At 49.0% G+C, this 21,628-nt stretch overlaps 1 protein-coding gene across 1 annotated transcript in view; it reads left to right on the top strand.

Annotated features, from left to right (window-relative positions):
* The window catches only part of LOC119178394 (uncharacterized), a 50,056-nt gene extending 38,186 nt beyond the window's left edge, over nucleotides 1–11,870 (top strand). Inside the window, exon 5 of the mRNA XM_037429598.2 lies at nucleotides 11,506–11,870. Coding sequence (XP_037285495.2) covers nucleotides 11,506–11,743 — 238 coding nt within the window. The 3' untranslated portion in view covers nucleotides 11,744–11,870. The remainder of the gene's footprint in view (nucleotides 1–11,505) is intronic.
* The last annotated feature ends 9,758 nt before the right edge of the window (nucleotides 11,871–21,628 follow it).

Below are 21,628 nucleotides of genomic sequence, written 5' to 3'. Positions count from 1 at the left end.
AGCTCATATGCGTGGTTGACGCGTCGTGGCGATGTTTTTGGCGCGTCTGGTCATGTGACGTGAACGCACGAGCAAGCTTCCGACATTCTTCAGCGTGTGCTGCTGCTCGAGAAACGGTAGTCATCTCTGAAGGATCCGATCGATAAGGAAGAATGGTATCCATTGTTGATGATGGCTCGCGTCCATAAAAAAGGAAGAAAGGCGAAAATCCAGTGGTGCTTTGCGTTGCAGTGTTGTAAGCATATGTAACAAAAGGGAGTATGCTATCCCAATTTGACTGGTCGGATGAAGCCTACTTGGCCAGCATATCCCCAAGTGTACGATTAAAACGCTCTGTCATCCCATTAGTTTGCGAGTGATAGGCTGTGGTAGTGCGGTGTATGATGCGACACTCGCTCAACAACGCTTTGATGGCATCGGAGAGAAAAACGCGGCCACGGTCGCTTAGTAACTCCCGAGGTTCTGCATGCCTTAAAACCAGGTTTTGCAGTATAAAACACGCAACGTCTTTTGCGGTAGCAGAAGGTAACGCAGCTGTTTCAGCGTACCGTGTTAGGTGGTCGATAGCGACAATGACCCAGTGGTTGCTACTCGAAGTATAGGGAAGCGGACCGTAAAGGTCGATTCCGACACGATCGAAAGCTCGTGCTGGACATGGCAACGGCTGCAAGGGACCTGTGGCATGTGGAGTGGGCATTTTGCGTCACTGGCACGTAAGGCAAGACCTTACGTAACTGCGAACGAAACGGTACATACCGCGCCAGTAGTACCGCATCTGCAAGCGGGTGTATGTTTTTAACACACCAGCGTGGCCACATTGCGGATCATCGTGGAACGTGGCACAGATGTCAGAGCGCAGATGTCGGGGGATCACGAGCAACCACTTACGGCCGATCAAGCTGTAGTTTCGGCGGTAAAGCAGGTTATCCCGAATAGCGAAGTGTCCTGCTTGACGGCGAAGCGTCCTGGAAACTGGAGCGGGCGTCCGGTTTGAGAGAAAGTCCAAAAGAGATGAAATCCAAGCATCTTTGCGTTGCTCAGAAGGCATGTCCGAGATGCTGATGGCCAAGGCAGCACTAGTGGAGATAGGCGAGCCGACAGGCTCTGAAGCCAATGGCGAACGTGACAGGGCATCGGCGTCGGAATGCTTCCGGCCAGAACGGTAGATAACACGGATATCGAACTCCTGTAACCGCAATACCCAACGAGCAAGCCGACCATTAGGATCTTTCAGTGAAGATAACCAGCAAAGCGCATGGTGGTCTGTTACAATATCAAACGGACGTCCATATAAATAAGGCCGAAATTTTCCGATTGCCCAAATAATGGCGAGGCACTCCTTTTCAGTTACACTGTAATTCTTCTCGGCTTTACTGAGGGTGCGGCTGGCATAGGCAACGACGTACTCGTCAAAGCCCTCCTTGCGTTGGGCCAGTATGGCCCCTAGCCCGACACCACTAGCGTCCGTATGAAGCACCGTTGGAGCAGACGGATCGAAATGTCGGAGTATAGGAGGCGTGGTGAGGAGCCGTCAGAGTTCCTGAAATGCATCATCACACGCCTGCGACCACGCTGACAAGTCAGAACTTCTGGCAAGAAGATTGGTCAAGGGGGCGATAATGGAGGCGAAATTGCGGACGTAGCACCGGAAGTAAGAACATAGGCCAATGAAGCTTCGAAGCTCTTTGATGGTGGTTGGCTTTGGGAACGCCGCGACTGCATTAAGTTTCGTAGGGTCCGGGAGAATGCCGTCCTTAGAAACCACATGGCCGAGAATTACAAGCTTGCGAGTGCCGAAGTGGCATTTCTTCAAGTTAAGTTGAAGTCTCGCCGTGGTAAGGCACGTAAGAACTTGCTCGAGGTGGCTGAGGTGGGTCGCAAAGTCACTTGAAAATACCACAATGTCATCCAAATAACTGAGGCACGTTTTCCATTTCAGGCCTCGCAAGACGGTATCCATCATCCTTTCGAAAGTGGCAGGCGCATTGCAGAGGCCAAAGGGCATAACGGTGAATTCATATAGTCCATCCGGTGTTACAAAAGCTGTCTTCGGGCGGTCACCCTCTGCCATGGGCACCTGCCAGTAGCCAGAGCGTAAATCTAACGAAGAAAAGAACTCTGCTCCTTGTAGGCAGTCCAAAGCATCATCGATGCGCGGCAGAGGGTATACGTCTTTGCGCGTTATCTTGTTGAGTCGGCGGTAGTCAACGCAGAACCGGATGGATCCGTCTTTTTTCCTGACGAGAACAACCGGTGAAGCCCAGGGACTGTTGGAGGGCTCGATGACGCCACGTTTCAACATGTCGTCCACTTGTTCGTCGATGACACGGCGTTCAGCAGATGACACACGGTACGGACGCTGCCTTAGCGGGGCTTGTTGACCGGTGTCAATACGGTGAACGACCGCAGAGGTTCGGCTTAAGCCTGACTGGTCACGATCGAATGAAGAACGAAAGCAGAGAAGAAGATTTATAATCTCTTCGCGCTGAGTTGGTGCGAGCTCAGAGTCGATAGCATCCGAGAATACGTCCAGAGCATCATTAGGCGCGTTGGTAGGAGTGACAGCACCAATTGGGAGCGAAACCGCAGAATCGGGTATAGTAGCCGGAAGAGTGCACTCGTAAAGTTCGTAGCTTCCCAGGCATTCTCCACGTAGTAGGGATGACGGGCTGTGCGACGGATTGCACACATAAATGGCAGCGTGACCATTGCGAAAAAAGACGACGGCAAACGGAAGCATGATATTTCGACGGCACGCAGATGGGACCGATGGCATAAACTACACAGGCGACTTCAGAGGGGAGGCACACGACACCGAGACAACAACAGCTGAGAAAGGCGCAATGTCAACGTCAGAAGCAGCAAACACTCTACACGAAGCACCATCGTCGGGGTCATAGCACGGCACAGACAACGCTAGTTCAGAACGAGCGCAGTCGACCAAAGCAGAATTTGACGAAAGAAAGTCCCACCCAAGGATAACGTCATGCGAAGAACGGAATAAAACTACAAATGTGACGACGTACATCGCACCTTGAATAACGACTCGTGCGGTGCACAAAGCTGAAGGCTGAATATGATGGGACGTATCTGTCTGCAAAGATAGGTCGGCAAGTTGTGTGGTCACTTTCTTCAAGTTTCGGCACAGTTTCTCGCTAATTACAGATACGGCTGCTCCAGTGTCAACAAGTCCGTGCACCTTAATGCCATCAATATAGAGTTCGATTTCGTTCGGGGGACAGCAGTTAGGTCTTGAAATTTTCGCTGCCAATGCAGTTCTTGCCTCCGGAACTGCGCCCGTCAGTTTTCCCCTCGCGGTGGGCTGTTGCGACGTAACATCGGAGAAATAGATCGACGACGAGGAGAAGGTGAACGGCTTGCGCCGGATGGTCGGCGACCGGGACGTACGTCTAGAGGTGGATTGGCAGGAACGGGATATCGCGGCTGGGTGGGCATGGTGGGCATGTAATGTGAGGCCCCTGCAATGTCGTGAGAAGGGAAACTGCGACGACGGCAGTGACGAGCAACGTGGCCTGGGATGCCACATAAAAAACATATCGGCCGATTATCTGGAGTGCGCCATTGGCTGACGATAGGGGTACTGTTCGCTGAATAAGGTACCGTAAATGGTCGTGCAGGCGGCGGCGTCATATAAACGTTTTGACCTGTTTCATATACAGCCGGAGACGGGATGGTCAGCGAGCGGGAAGGTGGGGTCGACGAATAAACGTGGCGAGTAGCTTCGTAGATGGCCGGAGACGCTGGCGCACGTGGTTGAGCAACTGCGGCTGCATACGTTAGTGGTGCGGTAACAGTTGGGGGAGCCTGAGCTGGCGGCAATGCTTCGGCAACTTGCGATCGAATGACCTGGCGAAGCGAAGGCGACAAGGGTGCCATCGGCTCGGTAGTTCTTGTGATTATATATAGCTGCCGGGCGACCTCCTCGCGTGTGAATTGCTTTGTGACTGGCATCAACGCAGAGTGGTCGGCGGTGTCATGGCGATAGTCGAGGGATGAGATGTCCGCGGTGTCTTGAGCAGCGCAACGTGTAGAAGCGCGCTGCCTACGCAGCTCATCATAGCTTTGGCAGAGCTGAATCACCTCGGCGACCGTCTGGGGACTCTTCGCAGCCAGCATTTGGAATGCACCGTCGTCGATTTCTTTCATGATGTTCTTAATCTTGCCTGCCTCGTCCAGAGTCGAATCGACGAGCTTGCAGAGAAATAGCACATCTTCGATGTAGCTCGTGAAAGTTTCATCTGCTCTCTGTACTCTGCCCCGCAAGCGCTGTTCAGCACGAAGGTGGCGGACAGCAGGACGGCCAAAGACTTCCGCGAGGGTTTTCGCCAATTCCGGCCAGGTACTGAAATCACTTTGATGATTTCTGTACCATAGTTTTGCCACGTCGGTCAGGTAAAAACTCACATTTGTGAGCTTATCGGCTGCGATCCACTTATTGACCGCGCTCACCAGTTCATACTCGGCAATCCAGTTGTCCACATCTTGGTCATCTGTGCCACCAAATATGGGGGGGGTCGCGCTGCCGGAGAGCGCCAGCGCAGAAGACAGGCACAGGTGCGAGATCTGGAGTAGCAGCATGAGATGGCCCCGGATCAGTCATTGTAGGAGGTCGTTGGAGTGTGCGGCTGCGAAGTTCCAGGGTGAGGACCAAATGTACCCAGCACCTCCACCACTTGAAACGGGTTGTTGAACAAGCAGGCGAACTCGGCGAAGGAGCTTTATTTAGCGCAAGGGCTAACTGAACGCAAGCCTGCGATCACAGCAAGTCTTCTTCTTTTTCTATCCTCGAGCTCCATGCCCACTACCCTCGTTACAAAATAAATAAATTAACTGTCATTTGAGGTAATTAGATTCTTGCTCAATTCAACCTCAGCAACCATTATTTGGTCAGCCCTAACACTATCACAAGAAAAAAAGAATCAAAGCTCTTTACCTTGCGCTAAGGGGTGCAAGAATTATCTAATCAGTCACCGAGGGCTCAGTCGAACAGGCAACAATAAAACACACAGCACGCCTGGCGTTTCCGCACCACTTCAGCAGATTATGGATATTAGTCAGTGTTATCGCGATACTGAGATTGCCGAGAATGTCAGACTAGTCTTCCTGAGTCACGTATTCGATATCAATTGCCGGATGTCACTCAAAGGTTGTATTGTGCGTGTGGTAATACCTTGTACCCAAGCGCTCACGTTTTGCCATCGTTGTGCCTTTGTAAAAAAAAGAAAGGAATTCTGACGCCCGACATTAGTTTTGCTTGAAGCATGCCGCTTCGGCGACTTTTACGATTACCCGACTCTTCCAAGTTAGTGTCTTGAGAATTGAAGCAACAACTGAAGGTTGAGAGAATCGCTTTAAAATTGTGGATGCGCACAATTTTAACAAGATATTGTCGTGCTGTGGGGCCGGTAAAATGAGTTTTTCTTGCGGAATGTAGCTCTGTCTTGCTTGCTTTGGAAAAGTACGAAACCATTCGTTTGCAGAGCTCTAACTTTATTGCGCCCCTCGAACAAGGAGAAGTCCTCGCGCTGCATGTGACTAGACGCCGCGACAAGGCAGCCAGTGTGTTGCCCTAAAACACACGAACGCTGCTAGGCGCCGTCAGAGCTGTAGACTTGAGCATACAATGAAGTTTTATGCAGCCAGAACACCTGACACTGGTGCACGAAAGGTTGACGTTATGCCGTTGCTCGCTTTCGCGAACGTGCCGCAGTAGTGTTTTGCCGGTGTTGACTTCGACTGAGCTTGAAGTTCAGATTAACTCAACGATGTGTTCTTCGCTTCAATTGCAAAAGTACCACCGCTCTTAAAAGTGTGCGCAGGAAAAAAAATTCAGAATTTATTCTTGTAACGTCTGAGAATATAGCCTCCGAATAGATGTCCTACCCTGTAGTATTGTCACTGCGACAAATACAGTTACCTGCTAGGTTAGAATCGATTGATTGATTGATTGATGGATTGATTAATTGATTGATTGATTGATGTGTGGTGTTTAACGTCCCAGATCCCTATATGTTGGAACCGCCAGGCACTAACAGAGAATACGTTCGCATATGCAGTGTAGACCGCACTTCGTAAACTTTCCAGAGCAGTTGTACAGCTACCGGTTTAAAGCATGGGGTTTCTCCGATGGACTAAAAAAATGGTGTTCGTTCACTCACGCAGATTGACCCGTTTTTCTTAAAGCTATCTGCCTGACAGATGGGAACCCGTGAATAAAAGTCGTAAATAGTGCCTCTAAATCACCCACCTGGTTGTGCCCAGATGGTTCGTCTTAAAGCTAATATGAACAGCAAAGCGTCCTAGGGTCATATATGCGATGTATTGATTTCATGTGTAGGTCACACGCTGATGGTAGTCATATACATATGTATTTACCCGTAGAATGCGTTAGCTAGTTAGTTTAGTTAGTTTTATGTATAGTAACCAAGGCTGTTTGAATAGCGAGTATTTCAAATGTACTTGAATGCACACATATCGACTGCCGAATGGAGTATCAAATATTTCAGCAAAGCTATCTATGAAGGTATCGTGCAATCATACTTGCGAAACCTACAGCGATCAAGTAAAACAAGGAAAGAAAGGAACTTCAGAGTTCATACACAAAGCTCAGTTTACAAGTCAATGCCAGGTGCAATGTAGAAAAATGTCTACACGAAATGCCGCTTACAAATCTAATCTGATCTGTTGCATCACGATAATGTAGAAATTAAATAAAGGAAGAACGCCTCAGTGCATGCACGCCGTGGAGTCTTAATTGGAAATTCTCCATGTCTAGCAACGTGGTGTTTGAATTAGATCCAAACAATAAAGATATGCGAATAATAAAATGTTTCACAATAGAATGAAAAGCATTGAAGAGCCACTTGAACTAATGTCGTATAATTGAACAAGCTATCTAGATGTACGAACTGGTTTAAATAACCAGCGAGGTGGCATTGAGCATAAAGCTGTCGCATTTCAATTGAACGAAACAGACCACAGAGCGCTCTTCAGTTCTATGGACATGTGTTTAGCAAAAAGGTGGTTAACGGTTTAGAGCACTTTGTACTCTACTATGGAAGAGTGTATAGCCGTCCCATGGACCTCATACTTGATGAGACTCAAACACTCAGCTCGACTGACTAGGAACCTATTCTCTCGCACTATTTTTGGTACATCTCAGTGCTAGTCGAGTATGTGGACCACAACTTTTGCCCTCGTTACACCTCATTATACGAAATAATTACCACCTTTTTTGCACGATGCTAAAAAACATATACATAGAAATCAGTATAACAAAAAAGTTAGCTGAAACTCAATTCGGACAACACTTACATTTTTATCTTCTGAAGACAAGCTGCAAAAGCAGAGTTTCAGTTCAGTGAACTTTTGCTGTAATAAATTTTCCTTCAGAGTGCGCCTGAAGGTGGTTCAAATGAGGTTTCACCATGTTTTGATATTATGCTTTCATCAGTCATCCAATCGAACCGTCCCTAATAAATATCCAACAGCCCTGAATAAATAATTTTCGACCAGTTCACATGAACAGAAATCGATATGGAAAATTAAATTTTTCAAATTATGAGTGAGAATATAATGTTTCAATTAGTTTTCAGTTCTCATGAATCGTAACAGTGGACATTCATAACAGAACACTGATCGCTTTGTGGTTCAACTGGCGTTCATTTCCCCGCAAGGGGCACGTATCGTATTAAAATTTTGTTTTCGCAGTGGTCATCGTTAGACAGTATTTTTTGGTGTAGAACCTGCGGCTAGCCCTCATGTAAAGTACAGGAACAATTAACTTCACATGTAGCGACTGCATCGTCCACTCTCATTAGTAATTCTAAATGCGAATAATTTCTTTTCGTCTACAAGCACCTTTGCCTTCTATCTATCTATCTATCTATCTATCTATCTATCTATCTATCTATCTATCTATCTATCTATCTATCTATCTATCTATCTATCTGTCTAGCCCCACCACATTGGTCTTGTTGTTAAGGTACTCGGCTGCTGACCCGCAGGTCGTGGGATCGAATCCCGGCTGCAGCGGCTGCATTTTTGATGGAGGCGAAAATGCTGTAGGCCCGCGTGCGCAGATTTGGGTGCACGTTAAACAACCGCAGGTGGCCTAAATTTCTGGAGCTCTTCACTACGGCGTCTCTCATAATCGTATGGTTGTTTTGGGACGTTATAAGCCACATAACAATTTTTCTTTCGATTACATAGCGCAGTGCCACCCTGTATATTTTTCCTTGCCCCATGCCATCCGGTATTGAAACAAGGTTGATTCAGACAGCAGTTCAGTGTGGCTGCATAAAAAAAAAAACCGCCAGGTCTGCGCGCAACGTGCCGCACTCTCACAGCGAAAGTTAGAAGAGCGGCCTTTCAGAGCCTTTTTCATACACTCCTTAGGTAGCTGCTGCTAGTACATTTGCAGGGTACCCACTACACCTTAAATCATTGTGTAGTAGGCAGGAATTCACTATGAAATCCGTAATTACTCGGGGAAGCATGGTACCCGCTGCACACTTATGAGTAACATAGTGCTTTTTTTTTCGTCTTGTGACTGACGACGATGAAGCATTATGCCAGAAGCTTTTGTAGTTCCCACAATTCCCCACAGTGGGTATGCGCAACATTTAATATGTGAACAAGATCAAGCTTTTGCATCAAATTCTAGATGGCGGAAACACTCGGGACACTCGTGCAATACTCGTTCTCGATTTAGAAAAGGCCTTCGATACAATAACGCACTCGTCAATCTTGAAAGCGATCGCAGCCCTCGGCCTAGGTCATCGATTTTACTACTTTATCCGCTCTTTTCTCACTCTACGCAGAGCCGTCCTCCGCGTAGGAGATCTAGTGTCGGAAGAAGTGGAGCTCGGACAGCGGGGCACTCCTCAGGTATCCGTCCTCTCGCCCACGCTCTTCAACCTCGTGATGATCGGGTTTACCGAACGACTTTCAAAAATAGACGGGCTAAATCACACTATCTATGCGGATGATGTAACCATATGGTGCTCCACAGGGTCGGATGGCTTCATTGAGTCCGCCCTGCAAGAGGCTATCGACACCACCGAGTCTTACCTCGACCACACCGGTCTCAGGTGCTCACCTGCGAAGTAGGAGCTGTTGATATATTTGCCCAAACGCCGGGGTGCCAAGCCCAAAGGGTGGAAACCTCCGGCGGAACGCAATATCACCCTCCACACCAGAGATGGTCGTACTGTACCCAGGGTAGACACCATCAAAGTCCTCGGCATGATCATCGAGTCCTGCGGAACCAACACCCAAACAGTACACAAGCTCCGGACTAAGACTGAGATTGCCATACGACTCGTACGTAGTGTAGCCATCAGGCACCATGGCCTCAAAGAAGACAACCTGCTGCGTCTCGTACACGCGTTTGTTTTGTGCCATTTTACCTGCGTTGCCGCTATACACAAGTGGCTACTTGCTGAGCGCGATCAACTCAATGCGCTTATTCGCAAGGTGGTCAAACGAGCCCTTGACCTCCCTATCACCACTTCAACGTACAAACTCCTCGAGCTTGGCGTACATAACACGCTAGAAGAGATCGCCGAAGCTCAGGAACGCGTGCAATTGACCCGACTTACCACCACCAAGGCGGGCCGCCATATTCTGCGCGAGCTCGGCTTCTTCTCCTCGAGGGCCAGGGACCCCCCAGAGTTGACTCTAATTCCCCGTGAAATCCGCGACCTTATCACGATCGCTCCCATACCACGAAATGTACACCCCGAATACAACAGAGGCAGGCGCCTTGCGCGGGCGACCGCCATTCTCAAGCGCATAGACATGGAAGCGGACAACGTCTCGTTCGTGGACGCCGCTGCCTATCGCAACAACCAAGCCTTCGCCGCGGTCGCGGTATCATTCGCGCAGCAGACTCTTAACTCAGCCACAATCCTCACCCGAAACCCCGAAGTAGCGGAGGAAGTAGCTATAGCTATAGCTATGCTCGACAGCAAACGGGAATTCATCTACAGCGACTCCAGGCCGGCCATCAAAGCCTTCGAACGCGGAGTCATCTCCGACCAGGCGTTACGTATCCTGCGCAATGCGGACCCGAGTGCCCTGAAGCGCCACACTGTCATCTGGTTCCCCGCCCATCTCGGCCAGGTGCCGGGTGCCCTATCCAACCTCAACGAGATCGCCCATGATGCAGCGCGCGCACTTACCGACCGCACTGCCACAGAGCAACCTCATCTTGCTGGGTTAGATACCAATCGGGATGCACCAATTACGTACAATGAAATTACAAAGCACTTTTACCTGGAACGCCGCATTTTTCCACCCCCACATCCGAAACTTACCCGACCGCAGGCATTAACCCTACGCCTATTACAGACACACACGTACCCAAACCTTGCCACGCTTCACGTTTATTATCCTGATGCATATCCCAGCGACACATGCCCATCATGTGGACACACAGCGACACTCGCACACATGCTCTGGGAGTGTAGAACAACTCCTCCCGACTGTACCTCAAGCAAGTGGGAGAGGTCCCTCGGGAGCTCACTTCTCGCCGACCAGCAATGGGCCGTCCAGCAGGCCCACGAAGCGGCCGCCAGGTACTCCCGGTCGGTCCCTACGTGGGAGACGCCCGCTACGCGCTAAGCGCGTCCTGCAGGACTGAAATAAAGTTTTTTCATTCCATTCCATCAAGATTTTGTAAAAGATTGGAGCACTGGACGACCCACGTTTTGCGCAATCCGCAATATTGTGTCAGCTGATTGTTCTTTTGCTGTTCTAAAACACTTTATTACTCATATAAACGCGATTCCATTCGTGACATCAAGCCTGCCTACGGCGAGTTTGCAGCTGCGTGGCTCAGTGGTACAATCCTGGGCTGGCACGCAGGGGACCCGGTTTCGGATCCTACTGTACCCTTGTTTCTTTATTTACTGGTTTTTTTTTAGCGTGATGGCGGTTACGGACGGCAGCGGCGGCAGACGACTGTGGCGCCGCAAGAGACCCGTCTTGTAATCTCATAACAGCTTTCGCTGTAATGAATCACCTCGTTAAACGATCATACGGCCATATTACAAACGGCCTACCACCGAAAAGCCATTGATTGAGTGAGCATCAGTGTCTATCTGGTGTTTTTAACGTTCACGCATATCGGACAGTACACGGGCCTCTGGCACGGCGCTTCCTTCGCAAAGCGACCACCGCGGCTGCGATCGAACCCATGACCTTCAGGCCAGCAGCGCATCACCATAACTATACTGCTCCATAGTGGTAGACGTTTTAATTAGTAATACATGATGAAGTACTAAGAAGCGTAAGGATTTTAAAGCAAGCTTTCTTAATATATATGCGTCCTGTACCATTCCAATTATCTATTTATTTATGTTATTTATTTGTTAGCTTTTTTTTGGTAACACACGCTGCATAATGGGCAGCGTAAAGACAAAAACTTGTACGTAAGATAATTTACCGATGCTTCTACCATGGCGTTGCACACCTTCGCAGGGCAATCGAGAAGAAGGCAATCCGATGTTTGGACAACGCACAGATGAGCCCGGACGAGTGCGGTGAACATCCGGATATCGAAGGAACCCGCGACATTCTACGCGTGTTCCTTGCCAGGGCGGATTTCTCCAGGCCGAGCAGGAGTGACGCCAACCGAGGGCAGTCGGGGTCGCACGTTACCGCAGTGCTTGCGTTGGGAGTCATGACGGCAGCAGCAGTGTCAATGCGACATCTATGATGTTATTACGTTACTATGCGAACTGTTCAATGTAGCGAACCGGTGATTTACAAAACAAAGATGTTTGGGCAAGATTTGTTGTTCAACAGGGGGCAGTGCAAGAGCGCGAAATATAGCAAGAAACACATACGGTAGCATTCATATTGCAGCCACTGTGATTATCATCTGATATGCATTGTTAGATATATACACTATCGTTTGTTATCATTTTATTATGCATGCTTCCAATACTATTGCTATTTTGTGGCACTATAGTCTGTGGCTACGAGGGTGTTATAATATAACAATATATATAACTGGCGCTAACATAATAATCCTGACACGTTTGCCATGTAAAAACATGACAACATACCACACTCATTGCGTGCTCGCGGCTGTTTCGCTGCTCCATATATACTAAATTTGGTATCACGTGACGTGAATAGATGACGAAGGTAAGCGACACATCCAAACCTAAAAAAATGGCAGCATATCCACGGAGTGAATGATGGAGAGTGGGGCGAAGAATTCGTCCGTCCATTCGTTCTTGCTTCCGTTCGTCCATGCGTCCGTCATTGTGACCGTCCATGCGTCCATCAGCCCGTCCGTGCATGCGTCTGTTCGTGCGTCCATGCCTGCGTTCGTCCATGCAGCCGCCCCTGCGTCCGTTCATGCGTTGTTGGGACTCCGGGCCCTGCCGGTCTCGTTTTCGGTTAGCTGGCCCCGTCGCAGGATCCATCGTCCAACAATTCAGCAAGAAGAAGCGCCCGAACGAACGACAGAGATTTATTTACATGTGGAGAAGTGGTCAACTGACCCAAAGAGAGAAGAGTGAGTGTGATACAAAACATCTTCGGCATTTTATAGCGCCACGTTGTTGACACTGGGCGCCTTGTCCGCATCGTCAGCCAATACGGTGTCCCCGGCACCTCGGCCACGAGGGAGGGGGAAACACCTCTCAAAATACATGGAGTGGCACAACCTAACACGGAGTCCATATATGGTCACGGCGCCCTAAAATGTTACCAAACATGGTCACGAACGCACAGCAGAGTCCGGAGTTCTTCCCGGTGAGAGGAGGAGCCTGAATGGGGAGGTGGGGGTGGACGACCCCGTCGGTCAAGAACCGGTTCTCCCCCAAACTCTACTTGCTTGGTTCCCTAGGGCCGGTCGTAACAGTCTCTCGCGCGGGGGGGTGAAGATCTCGATGGGCTGAGGTTTGCAGCCACTGTCCGGAGAGATCAGCGCCGGTAGTCGGTTTGGTGACGACCATCTTTGATGAAGTAGAGGGCAACACCTGCTTCATTGTGGGCTCAACAGACATCACATACGCACATGAAAACACAACTACTCAGCCGGTGAGCGCCGGACAATTCCGCCAAACTCCACCAGGCAATTTTCCCCTTTAACTGATATTAAAGGAAATACACAATTTATTCAAAATGTTACTCACACTTTAAGGTGACACAAAACAACAACACTGGAAGCACACCGAACCCGAAACCCTGGATAGCCGTGTCTTCAACGTTTTCAAACAAGTACACCTAAAAGAGTAAAAAAAACAATCACTAGCTCTTGTCTAGGTCAGGAAAAAAAAATGCCAGAGTTCTCGAGACATCCTCTCGCGTCAGGAGCATCGACTTAAGCCATCAGCGTTGCCATGGTGTACACCCTTTTTGTAGCGTATTTCAAACGTATATTGTTGCAAAACGAGGCTCCAACGCAGCAGGCGGCCGTTCTTAGAGGACATGGTCTGTAGCCAGGTGAGAGGACAGTGGTCCACTTTCACAATGAACTTGCTTCCGGCAATATAACAAGCCAGTTTTTGGACTGCCCAAACCAAGCACGCACATTCCTTTTCGCTAGCGCTGTAAACCTGCTCGCGAAGGGTGAGTTTTCGGCTAACATATAGGACGGGATGCTCTTGATCCCCCTCATCCCTTTGACTAAGAACTGCCCCCATGCCTCTATCACTAGCGTCGCATTGGACTATGAAAGGCCTCGAGTAGTCCGGTGAACTAAGCAAAGGTTGGCTCGACGAGGCCGCTTTCAAAACGCGGAAAGCCTTTTCTTTCTCCTCATCCCAGTCGACCATTTGGGGCTCGGTTTTGCGCAACGCGTCAGTAAGAGTGCTGGCAATGTCGGAATATCTAGGGATGTACTTACGATAGTAACCAGCTATTCCAAGAAAAGCCCGAATATCGGTATTCGTTCGGGGCTGGGGAAAGTCTCGGATAGCTGCCACTTTCATTTCAGAGGGACGGCAATGCCCTCGACCGATAACATGCCCGAGATAGAGTACCTCTGCTTGTGCTAGCTGACACTTGGGCGCCTTTACCGTTAAACCTGCTTCGCGTAGGCGTGTCAGTACTGCTCTCAAATGCGTCAAGTGTTCTGGCCAGGACGAGGAAAACACGGCGACGTCGTCCAAGTAAGGCAATGCGAAGTCCTCTTGACCACGCAAAACCTTATCCATTAAGTTTGAAAAACAGTAAGGCGCGTTCTTTAGGCCGAAACTCAACACTTTAGGGCGGAATGTCCCCAATGGTGAAATAAATGCAGCATACCGGCTCGCCCTCTCGGTGAGCGGCACCGGCCAGTAACCTCTCACTAGGTCTAGCGTTGAGATAAATTGCGCGCTGCTTACCCTCTCGACGCGTTCCTCAATGTGGGGAATTGGGTATGTCTGATCCTTGGTGATGAGGTTTAACTTACGATAGTCTACGCAAGGACGCGGATCTTTGCCGGGTACCTCCACAAGAATTAACGGGGAAGTGTAATCACTTTCACACGGCTCAATCACACCCAATTTCAGCATCCTGTTAACCTCTGCTTTTATTAGCTCAAGCCGGCGAGGTGACACCCGATACGTCTTAGATCTTACCGGTTCCGACGAGGTAAGCTCTATGTCATGAGTGAGGACGGATGTCCGGCCTGGCTCGCTTACAAATCTGTCCTGAAACTCGGTCAAAAGACCACGCAATTCCTGCTTCTGCTTCGTTGTTAGTTGTGACTTTGATACTAAATCCTCAACTCTTTTCTCGATCGGGACTCCGTCCGATTCGGGAGCTAATTCAGGGATTTCTGCCGGAACCTCTTCCGGAACATTTAAAGTCATGTTCACGATGGCTTCCCTCTCTTTGTAGGGTTTGAGTAAGTTGCTATGATACACCTGGTGTGCCTTACGACTTCCTGGTAATTTTACCACATAGTTGGTGTCAGACAATTTTCGAGTAATTTCGGCCGGGCCGACCCATTGCACTTCAAGCTTATTCTTTTGGGAGGGCCTCAACAACATGACCCTGTCTCCTACAGCAAAGTGTCGTGCTTTAGCGGTCCGATCGTAGTAAAGCTTAGCCTTCTGCTGTGCTTTGGTCATCGCACTCTCGGTCAGTTCTTGGGCTTTTGTTAGACGATCCAATAAGGTGAGGACATATTCCACTACTACAGGATCATCACCCTGACCTTCCCACGACTCTCTCAGCATACGAAGAGGAGACCACAGTCTGCGGCCGTAAACAAGTTCCGCTGGCGTAAACCCTGTTGTCTCATGTGGTGCAGTTCTTAGTGCAAACATCGTTGCAGGTAAGCACATTTCCCAGTCAGTTTTCCGTTCAAAACATAGGGCTCTTAACACTCGCTTCATCACGGAGTGAAGCTTTTCTATCGAGTTCGACTGCGGATGGTAGACTGAACTATGCAATAATTTCACGCCACACCGCTCTAGAAAGGTTGTCGTTAAGGCACTCGTGAAAATGGTGCCCTGGTCTGATCGTATCTCGGCAGGAAAGCCTACCCGGGCAAACACGGACAGAAGTGCGTTCACTACTTCCACGGAACGTAGTCTTTTAGCGGGACCACCTCTGGAAATTTAGTAGCTGGGCAGATTAAGGTCAGGATGTGACGGTAGCCTGAAGTTGTCTTGGGCAAAGGACCTACTGTGTCAATTACCAACCGACGAAAGGGCTCCGTGATTACGGGTACCAGCTTCATTGGAAATTTCGCCTTATCTCCCGGCTTACCCACTCGCTGACACACATCGCAAGATTTTACAAACCTCTCTACATCTTTAAAGCATCCAGGCCAGTAGTATTCCTGTAAAAGACGATTTTTCGTCTTCTTTACGCCTAAGTGGCCTGACCATGATCCTCCATGCACCAAACTAAGCAAATCCTGACGATACGCCTGAGGTACGACTACCTGGTCAAACTCTACTCCTCGCCTATCTAGATATTTTCGATAGAGTATGCCGCTCCTCTCTTGGAATCTCACATTTCGTTTGGCGATTCCCTCTTTCGAACTGTCCTGGAATTGCTTAAGCGCCGGGTCCCCCTTTTGTTCGGTTATTAATGAAGCGGGGCTCACCTGCAGCAGCCGACTGAAATTATCCGAAGTTGGCATGACACACAACTCTTTCGTATTTCCTAGTACCTGAAATGTGTCACCCTCTGTGCTATCCTCTGTACTACCAGGAAGCGGCTGGGGAGCAACGGCATTTTCTTTTTGCTCGGTCAACGAGGCGTAATTGACCCCTTCCAATTCGGGAGGAGGTTCAACGTCGCCTTTAGGAATGGTTGCCTCCGCGACTACGGCTTCTGCAGCCTGTTCTCGCACAAGTCGATTTGTTACCGTGGTGTCCAACTCGCAACCAGGCCCGTTGTCGATTTGAGGCTTGTTTGCCTCAGTGAACGTTGCTCTCGCAGCCAGCGCACGTGCCTTCGATCTAGTCAGTGCCTGCACTATGCCTTCTCCCAACGTTAGACCTTTCTCCTTCAGCATTTGATCTGACTTATTTGAAAATAAGTAAGGATACTGAGGGGGTAGATATGGCGATACCGCGGCTTCCGTTTCCAACGTACCAAATGCGCCTTTAAGGACAACTTTAGCTACGGGAAGGCACTGACTGTTTGCTTCTACGGATTGTCTAATCCAGGCACAGTCTCCTGAATACTGTCCGGACTGAACAAAGGACGGATGAACTACGTCCATAGTGGCTGCGGAGTCTCTAAGAACCCGACACTGCTTGCCGTTCACGGTAAGGTCGTACATATAGGGCTCTAACAACTTAATGTTCTCGTCGGCTTCATTTATAGATAAAAAGGCCACCTTTTCTTTCGGGCAATGTTTCGCGAAGTGCCCTGTTTCGTGGCAATTGAAACAAGCCGCCGGTTTTTTTGCCTCAAATTTTCTTTTGCTTGCCTCTGCCGACGCCTCATGGTTAGATTCCTTGTTTTCCTCACCCTTTTGTGCTAGACTTGTTGGTTGTTTTCTAAACGGCGCCTTATTCGGTCGTAGGAATTTTTCCCTTTTTGGCTCGCTGCTTGCCCCGAGGGCGCGGCGCGTAACGAATTCTTCAGCGAGCTCTGCGGCTTTTGTTACGGTGTTCACGTCTGGTCTATCCTGCACCCAGAACCTCACCTTTTCTGGTAACCTTTGATAGAATTGTTCCAGACCGATACACTCGAGCACCTTGTCATGATTCCCGTACGCCATTGCCTCTTTCAGCCACTCTTCCATGTTGGCCATTAACTTGTAAGCAAACTCCGGGTATGAATCATTGCTCTCTTTTACGGCGTTGCGAAATTTTTGTCTGAAACCTTCCGCTGACAACCTGTATTTCTTGAGAAGGCTCGACTTTACCTCACTGTACTCGTCAGCCTCCTCTTTCGTGAGGCGCGCGATTACTTCTGAGGCCTCCCCCGGAAGTAGGGACAACAAGCGTTGAGACCATGTATCCTGGCTGAAACCTTGCCTTTCACAAGTTCTCTCAAAGTTGACGAGGAACAGCCCAATGTCCTCCCCTAGCTTGTACGATCTCATTAGGTCCGTCATTTTGAACCTGACCCGCTCTGCGGTACCGCATGCCTCGCTGCCTCCTGCTCTACTATTATGGCTAATCTCTAGCTCGAGGCGCTTCATTTCAAGCTCGTGCTTTCGCATCTTATCTGCGTCGGCTTCTGCCGCTTTCCTTTCGGCCTCCGCCGCCTTTCTTTCGGCCTCTGCCGCTTGCCTCTCCTGAATCTCCTCGACACATTCTGACAGCTCGTCATCCTCCGCCCCCAATGCGAGAATCGCCTCTATCAGCTCTGGCTTTCTTTGAGAGTCCGACACCTCCAGATTCAACTCCCTTGCAAGTAGCAACAACATGGACTTTCGCAGGGATTTCAGATTCATGGCTGCCTCCAGTACCGCTGTCTCTGTTCCACAAAGATTTCTGTCCTGCAACTAATTAACCTTGACGGCAACGACAGCTCTAGGTTCCTGCCCTGCCTCAAGTTTTCCGTTAACTTAGTCTACAAATAAAGCTTCAAAAATCTCTTATACGGAATCCTGCCCTGTCACTGTTAACCTTGACGCCACTGACAGAAAGAGCTTAACCAAGCTATCACCCAATTTCTGCTTGACGCAAGTTACCTGTTAACCCAATGACCAAGACAGCCCCTCTCTACCAGCTTTTACTTAACACATAGAGTAAATGCCTGGTAAAATTTAACAGAGAAATCCGGCACTCACCCAGTTCGCAGTCATGTCTCCGGCGTCGTGCCTCTCAGAAGTGCCGTTAGATTCCCTCTGGAAGTCGATGAGCTTGTGTCGTCCTTCTCCTGTCGTCCCGCTGTTGGACTTCGGGCTCACTCCGTCCAGTGGTCGCTTTCGGGTTTATCAGCATCCCACCGCTGCCATCCAGTTGTTGGGACTCCGGGCCCTGCCGGTCTCGTTTTCGGTAGCTGGCCCCGTCGCAGGATCCATCGTCCAGCAATTCAGCGAGAAGAAGCGCCCGAACGAACGACAGAGATTTATTTACATGTGGAGAAGTGGTCAACTGACCCAAAGAGAGAAGAGTGAGTGTGATACAAAACGGCATTTTATAGCGCCACGTTGTTGACACTGGGCGCCTTGTCCGCATCGTCAGCCAATACAGTGTCCCCGGCACCTCGGCCACGAGGGAGGGGGAAACACCTCTCACAACACATGGAATGGCACAACCTAACACGGAGTCCATATATGGTCACGGCGCCCTAAAATGTTACCAAACATGGTCACGAACGCACAGCAGAGTCCGGAGTTCTCCCGGTGAGAGGAGGAGCCTGAATGGGGAGGTGGGGGTGGACGACCCCGTCGGTCAAGAACCGGTTCTCCCCCAAACTCTACTTGCTTGGTTCCCTAGGGCCGGTCGTAACAGCGTCCATCCATGCACCTGTCAATGTGTCCGTTCGTACATCTATTCTACAACACTCCAAGTACCACCATCTCACATCTTTTCATCATATATTCCCCATATAGAAGCACCGCCACCCAGCGGACATTCCAAGGACTAAACGAGAGGTGGCACACGCACACTTTCTTACGGCTTGCGCTTCGGGTCCACGTCACACCTTTAACCATGCACCTCGAGTTCATGGTATATACTAGTTCACTGTAATCATGGCGCTGCGGCCTAACGCTCCCTAAACCTTTCGAAAACCAAGGAGGTTACGCCCAGTGACGTAGCAAACTTTTTCAGTCAGATAGTGCTCAATGTACATGCCAATGGCTGCTAATGGTGATCGCAGGCTGCGCGTTAACTAAAAGCCGAATGCTCCTGTCTCTTATTCCCCATTAGCAGCCATTGACATGTACGTTGAGCACTATTCTTATTCTTCAACAACGCTCAGAAGAAGTCTCTCACCGGTACCACCTTGGAGGTCAAAATGTTATACTTGTCACATACTACGGAGGACGAACGGGTGCCGCTATAAAGAGCTTCGCCCCTAATATACACAACGTGGAAGTGATGTACGGCATCATTTACCTCCACCTCGTAACGTTGTGCTGATTTTAAAATGACATATCAACGATTCTCGTTCATGCTTCGCATATCATCGATTCCCACTGTACGTGAGATCTGCCAATTTTTTGTTATTATGGCGTTCACCGATATAAGTTGTCGATAACCTGCGGCCCGCCAGGCTTTATTATGCGTTCCCTTGAATGACAACAGAATGCCCCTTTTCGTTGTCACGTTTTATCTCGAAATCACAAAAACCACACTGAGTTTTGTCCGCTTTTTTTTTTGGTCCACGTCGTGGTGGCGCAGTGTGTACGAGATCCTGAAGAACTGACACCAAGTGGCCCAAAGATTGCTACTGTAAGGCAGAATTGGCAATTTCGACCTCTCAAGGGGTTACATAGAGACAAGGAAAGATTGCCTCCGCACGACACTGTTCCCCATCTTCACATTTAGCTAGAGTTTTTAGCAAATTAAGCCAGAAAATAGGCAGCTTTTCACAATATAGACAGCTCGCTAAATTTTCTCTCTTCGACTGCAAAGCCTTATCCCCTTCTCCCGATTCGATGTACACCCCCCACCCCCCCAGGTAAGCTTCATGTAACTTGGTTTTCTTCCTTAGAAGGTTGCCGACACCGGATCTAGATAAACATTGTCAATGCCTTGCTCTCGGGGTAGTTTTCGGAAAAATGATTGAGCGTTCATCAAAGCGTGCCTTAAACGGGACCTTAGCCTTTGCTTATTCATTAAATGACCTAGCTGACACTGGCAGCCGCGTCAGTGCGTCTGCGATGGTACGTGCGTGGCGATTGATGCAGCCATCTTTAACAAGGCATCAAATTGTTTCTGCAGTTCATCCCGACAACATAACAAACATACAAATGTCACGGAGCAGCGTCAAGCAGCAGGCCATTGTGTACCATATCCCCTGTTGCTTTCTAAACGGGCAGCCGGTTACGGCGCCTATGCACCGGCTGAAGGTAGTTTCCCTCCAAGCAACGATATCGCGTACAAACTCCAGGTGCAGTGATGCGCAGTTTTGGTCAAACAGCTGGAAACTGTTACATGCCTTGGAAGAAATTCGGCAGCAGCAATACAGCCAGCTGCAATACCATCGTAATTAACTGGTGTGATGAACTTATTTCTCTACATTTTAGCACACCTTCGCCAGCTTTACCTATCATTTCATATGTGGCAGTTACAATCCTAAGGCAAGCTGCTCACATATGTGGGATGAAAAAACTCGGCAGGTCCCACGCACCTTCGGAATCGGTGTTATGCGAATGATGCACATGCAAGCTAATTGCGTTGTATTTTTTATTGAGCGAAACGTTACAAAGTTGCGCTAAAATTACGTACAAATGCAGGCACAGGCATAGGGTAAATATCTGCATGTCTTATAACACCAGTTTTTTAGAGTTGCGTAAGGGTATCAACCGCAACATGGATATTAGCAACACTAAATGCGGTAAGCTGATATAAAGAGCCATTTCTCGCGAGGAACGTACACACCTGGACACTACATAAATAAACTTAAGCGGATGGCACCTGACTAGAATTGATGTTAACCGAACGTGACGGCTGTATTGTAGGAGTACATATGTATTGTTTATGAAATTGGAAAGCCAGCATTGCAACCACAATTGGCGTTTCACGAACATTAGGGTCTATTCGAAAGGTAGTTCTTATACCTGACACGGCTCTGAAGTGCAATACTTGATTAGCACACAGAATATTAGTGTTAGGTTTCTGGTGGGACAATGATATTTATTCTTTGCATTTGTCCGATAAACGCTGCGAATATCCGCTTTTTCTAAACGATCAAGCGTCGAATTTATACCATTTCGGTTCTCGCCGTTCCTAGACATAAACTGTGAAACACCTGTGACGGATACCCGCTGTGACAGAGCCGATTACAGATACGTGCAACTCTTTTTTTTTTAGTGTTTGACGACGTACGCGACGCTATTTAGCAATTATTTATGTCATGACCAGTGAGTCATATTCGCCAAACCATTTTATCCTCCCATACTTCTTTTGGTTCACCCCAAGAGTTAGTATGAGGCACCAATTACCGGCGTGTTGCGTGTAGCGCAAATAATGCGGCTGATGCAGAGCGCGTAGCCAGCTCCCGTCCCGTC

The sequence above is a fragment of the Rhipicephalus microplus genome, chromosome 1, assembly GCF_043290135.1.
Source record: "Rhipicephalus microplus isolate Deutch F79 chromosome 1, USDA_Rmic, whole genome shotgun sequence".
In the NCBI taxonomy this organism is placed as follows: Eukaryota; Metazoa; Arthropoda; class Arachnida; order Ixodida; family Ixodidae; genus Rhipicephalus; species Rhipicephalus microplus.
The sequence above is the reverse complement of the archived record's forward strand: the minus strand, read 5'-3'. Positions and strand labels throughout refer to the sequence as shown.